The sequence below is a fragment of the Rhinolophus hipposideros genome (assembly GCF_964194185.1).
Source record: "Rhinolophus hipposideros genome assembly, chromosome: 12".
Lineage (NCBI taxonomy): Eukaryota > Metazoa > Chordata > Mammalia > Chiroptera > Rhinolophidae > Rhinolophus > Rhinolophus hipposideros.
The window spans coordinates 1,257,693-1,264,034 of record NC_138058.1 but is presented as its reverse complement, the minus strand read 5'-3'; the positions used below and the strand labels follow the sequence as shown (position 1 = coordinate 1,264,034).

Genomic DNA, 6,342 nt, shown 5'->3' with positions numbered 1-6,342 from the left:
ATTACCCTTATGTCTGATCTTGAAATCAGAACAACTGCAAGAGTAAAAGAAAAGAAAGAGGAAATGAAAAACAGCTGTATTGTTTTGTTTCTAGGGCCTTAGTCACCTCTAGCCCTAGGCTTCATACTCTGACTTCTTCCTCCTCTCGTTCCCCTAGATTCCTTCCCAGAACCAGGAACCACCCATCTTTGTGACATCACCATTATTGCTAAGCAACAGACTCAGGTTGCCCTGTGAGCCCTGGGAGAAGCCTTGGACCAAGGCCCTCCAAGAAGGGAGCTTCCTATAGGAGGGCTGAGGAAAGAAGGTGGACGCCATGCTTCGACTTGTGATGGAGTCGGCCAAGATTAACCCACCCCTAACCCCCCCACCCAGACCCTGTGTAACTGTCTATTTCAGAGGTGAGCACTGGGGTTCTGGATGGGAGAGAGACGCCCCAAGAGGCAACACATATTCAGTGAAAATAGGGTTATTGGTGCCCTCCTATGTGAAAGACTCCCTTTGTGACAGAAAGCTTAGGTAGCACCCTCCAGTTCTTCAGAACTGATCACCTTTTCTGCTGTTCTTTCTCTTATGACATCTCTGCCTCCCACTTATTCCAGGCCATGGCTATGGGAAAAAGAGACGTTTAAGACTTTTCTCAAATTATTAATCTCAAACTTCTTTTATGAGCTAGGGCTGTGGCACAAATTCAGGTTTAAAGAAAAAAAGTACCTGCTTTTTTTTTTTTTTTTAAGATTTTATTGGGGAAGGGGAACAGGACTTTATTGGGGAACAGTGTGTACTTCCAGGCCTTTTTTCCAAGTCAAGTTGTCCTTTCAGTCTTAGTTGTGGAGGATGCCGTTCAGCTTCAAGTTGTTGTCCTTTCAGTCTTAGTTGTGGAGGGCGCAGCTCAGCTCCAGGTCCAGTTGCCATTGCTAGTTGCAGGGGGCGCAGCCCACCATCCCTTGTAGGAGTCTTGTGGTTGGGAGCCTGCGCTCCAACCAACTGAGCCATCCGGGAGGCAGCTCAGCTCAAGGTGTGGTGTTCAATCTTAGTTGCAGGGGGAGCTGCAACTGGCCCATGTGGGAATCGAACCGGCAGCTTTCGGAGTTAGGAGCATGGAGCTCCAACCGCCTGAGCCACCGGGCCAGCCCCAAAAGTACCTGCTTTATAGGATCAATGTGAAGACTTAAAAAGCTGATACACGAGGTGTGATCAAAAAATGCAGTGAATGTTTAAATTAAAAAATTTATTACAGTAAAAGACACATTGCCATTAATTCCCCTCAAAATATTCCCCCTCACTTCGAACACACTTATCCCATCGTTCTTGCCACTTTCTGAGGCAGTTCTGGAAGTCCTCTTTTGCGAGTGTCTTTTCTTTAGTTGCACTGTTGTGGCTGTGTTGATGACCTGAATTGATTCAAAACGTTTACCTTTCATGGTCATTTGACTTTGGGGAAGAGCCAGAGGTCGCACGGTGCCAGATCCAGTGAATAAGGTGGATTAGGACACACCAGAATTTTTTCCCCCCTTCTTCCGCCTCCCTTCCCACCTCCAGTTCAAGCCATTGTGTCTCAGCCTAGTTGTGTAGGACCCAGCTCCCTGGCCTGTGCTGGCATTATGAGCCTTGTGCTCCCCCTGGCTGAGGCAGTCGGTCGCCGGTCATCGGTGGCCGCTCACAGCAGATCACGGCAGCTCTTGCCGGCTGCTGGCCACTCATGCTGGCTGTCAGCCACTCACGGCAGCACATGGTAGCCCACCGCAGCTCACGCCAACCTCTGGCTGCTCATGGCAGCCCAGCTCCAGGGAGAGCCGTTGTTCACAATCTTAGCTGCAGAGGGCGTAGCTCACTGGCCCATGTGGGAATCAAACCAGTGACCTTGGCGTTAGCAGCATGGTGCTCCAAACACCTGAGTCACGGCTCTGGCCCTGCTGTAATGTTTTTATTTGACAGAAATTGCCACACTAGAAGCCATGTGTGACACAATGCATTATCATGATGGCGTATGAAGTAAAGACACTCACGAAAGAGGACTTCCAGAAGTGCTTCAGAAAGGGGTGCTTCAGAAAGTGGCAAGAATGATGGGATAAGTGTGTTCGAGGGGGAGTATTTTGAGGGGGATTAATGGCAATGTCTTTTACTGTAATAATTCTTTTTATTTAAAAATTCACCATATTTTGTGATCACACCTCGTACCGCTCTTTGTACAACTTCTAGTAATTGCTAAAGCCTATTAATTACTTTTATAACCACCAAAAATTTACATTTTTCAAAAATATAATGCAAATGAGACAAGTTTTATTGTCTCCATTTTTTTTGTGTTTTTTAAGGAGGGTGTAGCTCACAGTGGCCCATGCGGGGCAACGTTGGTGTTATAAGCACCACGCTCTAATCAACTGAGCTAACTGGCCATCCCAATTGTCTCCATGTTTTATAGATAAGGAAAAAATCCCAAGAAAGTTGGGGAAGGAGGAGGTGAAAGGGTGTGAGAGAGAATGCAAGTGATTAAGTTTGTCTTCATAGCAAAGAGCTGGGAGCAAAAGGGGAAGAAGGAGGGGAAATGAACTGTCTGTTGGTGGAGAGGCTGGAGAGGTAGCTACAGGTAGATAAGGTTTCCAGGAAGAGTGGAAGAGTGGGAAGGGAGAAAATCGGGGCCAAGAGAAAAGGACACAGTAATTTCTGTAAGAAACATGAGTCAAGAATGAAATTCCGGGGCCAGCCCGGTGGCTCAGGTGGTTGGAGCTCCGTGCTCCTAACGCCAAAGGCTCCCGGGTGGATTCCCACATGGGCCAGAGGCCTCTCAACCATAAGGTTGCCAGTTTGATTCCTTGACTCCCACCAACGGATGGTGGGCAGCGCCCCCTGCAACTAACAACAGCAACTGGACCTGGAGCTGAGCTGCGCCCTCCACAACTAAAATTGAAAGGACAACAACTTGACTTGGAAAAATTCCTGGAAGTACACACTGTTCCCCAATAAAGTCCTGTTCCCTTTCCCCAAAAAATCTTAAAAAAAAAAAAAAAAAGAATGAAATTCCTTCCATTATTTTTCCGGTCTGTGCAAATGTGCTTCCTGAACTTGACAGATGGGTACCATCTTTCTCCTTCTAGAAATATCTCTTACAAAGATGCCCCAAACCCAGAATCCTGGATTGACCCACAGATTTACCTATAAATTCTTATAACTGAATACTTGTTTGATATTTTTTATTCCTGTTTCACCTGTCCTTCCCAGCCCTTCTTTCTCCATATATCAACCACTACCCTGCACCCTTCCCAGTACCTAACGGGCACTCTCCGAGTAATTTAGTGATTTTGAGGTTCTCTGCAGGGCTATAGACAGTTGTTAAAAATATTTTTTGAGGACAGGCATTTTAGTGGATGAAGAGCTCTCGACCCGTTAAGAGATGTTTTCGGATGTCTGCGGGTATACTGGGCTTTTCCCTGGGAATAAATCTCAGTGCTTGAACACAATCAACATATCTGCTCACATCAAGCCCTGTGTGGATGGTGTAGTCAGGCAACTCTCCTGAGTGGTTTAGAGACCAGCCACTTGCTGCTCATGGCTGCAGAGTCGTCTGTACCCTACCCCCTTGTACCATCCTCCCAGCAGATCATGAGGGTGGGTGTGGGGAGTAGGGAGGAGAGTGGAGAATCTCCTGGCAGAATTTAGGAACCAGGCCTGGCAGTGGTGAATGTCATTCCTCTGCCTCTTGGGCCAGAACGAGTCACACGGCCCCACCTGGCTGCAAGACGGCTGGAAACTATGTACCCCAAAAGAAAATGAACACATAACATTATCTGTCACATGGGCTGATGTTACTCTTATAAAAAGTGAGAAATTTTGAAACCCCCAGGGGAAGAAAGAATTGGTGTCATAGCACAGCTGCCATGTGGACTTCGAGTTTTTTCTTGGAGCATACCACCTCCCTTGACCCTACTCGAACCTGGACTTTGACATATTTCTTGCCACCAATGCCAGCCCCTTGGTGTCCTTGCAGATGTCAAGAGGAAAACTCGTGAAGTGGAAGGAAATAACCCTACCTGGAATGAGGTAAGACGTGTCAGGGCAAGCCCAGAAGAGGCAGTGACACCACAATAGTGAGTGTGGGTCAGGCTGTGTTCAGAATTCTAGGGAGAGGACAGGGGGCCTCACAAGCTTTTCCCGAGGCTGGGGAGTAGCCTCTGAGCTGATGAGGCCTGAGGGCTGGTAGCCTCTGTTCAGTGCTGCCCAGGCTCCTCTCCTTGGTGTGGCCCATCTTGTTCAACCGGGCCACTCTGGTGTCCCCAAAAACCTGAAACAGAGACAAGTCTCCCTGTGCAGGACCCCCTCTCACCTTCAAGCCATCCATATCTCCCTGACCCTTGGTCCCCAAACCTCTTCATATGCCCACGATATTACTGTTTAAGCCGTGGGGGCCGGGTAAGATGCCCAGCACCTTGGTGAAAGGTAGCAAATGCCATCCTTTGAGGAAATTAGACTTGAGGGAGGTTCAGCAGGTTGAGAGAGAAACAGTGCAAGTCCATCGTCTGCATCTTTCCTTGTTTCCTAGAAGGATGGGAAGGGGAAGGTAGAGGAGGGACGCTGAAATCCCCCTGCCTCCCGCAGACCTTAATATGGCGCCTCTGGGACAGGCCCCTACAGAACGACTCTTTCCTGCAAGTCATCCTTCGGGACTTGGGTTCAAGCAAGACAGAAAGGTGAGACAGAGAGAGGCATGAGGGGCCTGACTCTCCGACCAAAACTACCACAAATGCTGCACCTCCTGTCTCTAATCCATAACTCAGAGACAGGACCAGAACCTACGCCAGTCAGCTACTGCCAGAAAAGGGGGGTGGAGCGGTGGGATGTGTGGAAGGGTAGCAAGGCTAGGAGTGCAGATCAGCTGCAACTGGGAACCTGGGAACCCAGGAGCAGCAGTTCTGACGCCAAGGGCATCTCAAATCTCCACCCCTTTCTGCCTGATCCTGCTTCCCATCAAGGCCCCATTCAGCAGAGACTGACATCCACTGAAATGGAAGCTATGGCCCTTCTCTTGGACGAGAGAATCTGATTGGCCCAAGTTGGGTCAGGTGTCCACCCCCTCGTCCAATCAGCTATTACTTGCTGCAGTGTCCACTCAAGAGGCTGTGGGAGCAGAGCTCCCAGGAAGGGACTGGGCAGGCCAGAGCCAGTAACTGGGGTGCCCACTGCCCAGGGAGCCCAAAAGCCAATTCCCAGAGACCCGGGCGCCCTTCGCTCTCTGGTGGATGCTCCCCATCACTGTGTCCCTCCTTCAGCTTCTCTGTGGATAACAAGGCCTCTAGGATAGAAAACCACCTCTAGATAAAGTTCTGCCTGGGATGGAGAAGGACACCCCTGCCCCTGGCTCAGGCTCTTATATCTGCTCCTCGTCTCCCTAGGTTCCTTGGCCTGGCCACAGTACTGCTCAAGCCCTTGGTGAAAAAACCAAGAGAGGTTCTTTTTGTGAAGGACTTGACCCTACTCAACCATTCTATGATGCCCACAGATGTGAGTCAGGCCCCAGGAGGGATGGCTGGAGGTGTGGGGAACAACCAGACAAGCTGGGCTACTCCACTCCAGCAGAGGCTCAGTTCCCCCACTCCGAGAGCACTTCCAGCCCTGGTGGGTCCCATCACATTGCCATGATCTCCCCAACTCCCCCCTCCCACCACCCACCCACCCATTTAGATTATTTAGTGGCTCGTCCAATGAGTCAGTGACTGTGCGAGGCCTGGGATACAATATGGAATGAAATCCATGGTCTGTTGGAGAAGGCACCACTCACAGTGACCAGTGAGCGCCAGCTCACAGGTGCCAGGGTGAGGACAGCTAGGTCACTGAGGTCAAGAGGGAATGAATGAATGATCTCACTGGGGAGGTCATGGAAAGGCTTTACAGAAGGGGTGCTGAAGACGTGTGGAAACAAATGAAGACCAACCAGATTAGAACAAGCAAAGACTTTGTATTCAGAGCTTTCTATAGTGAGGGAGGCAGCCACCATTACTTGTTTTTGGCAGAAACTCAAAGATAGGCAAAGGAGAGAGAAAGACTTATAATGGAAAAAAGGGAAAGCTCCAGGCCTGATTGGTGGCTGTTGGCACAGGGGATTGGGAGAGGGCTAACAGAAGCTGGGCATGCTATGTGATTGGTTAGGGGGAGCGATTTGGTTTTCTCTGGTTGGTCCTAAACTGCAAGTGAGGACAAAAATTAGGGAAGCTGTCAGTCACATATTAATCAAGTCCTGGCCATTTGGGGCTGATCAGTATCGTATGGCTTCTGGGCTTGTTGCTAGAGCCAGTGCTCTGACTGCCTATAAGTCTAGCTTACAGCAGGCTGGCTTTCTGGTCTGCTTAC

The 6,342-nt window shown here is 49.5% G+C and overlaps 1 protein-coding gene across 1 annotated transcript in view; it reads left to right on the top strand.

Moving 5' to 3' along the window:
• Positions 1–316: 316 nt before the first annotated feature.
• The window catches only part of FER1L5 (fer-1 like family member 5), a gene marked incomplete at both ends in the record, with an annotated part of 53,397 nt that continues 47,371 nt past the window's right edge, over positions 317–6,342 (top strand). Inside the window, 4 exons of the mRNA XM_081068421.1 lie at positions 317–401; positions 3,986–4,038; positions 4,594–4,685; positions 5,388–5,496. Of these exons, the coding sequence (XP_080924547.1) occupies positions 317–401; positions 3,986–4,038; positions 4,594–4,685; positions 5,388–5,496 (339 nt within the window). The remainder of the gene's footprint in view (positions 402–3,985; positions 4,039–4,593; positions 4,686–5,387; positions 5,497–6,342) is intronic.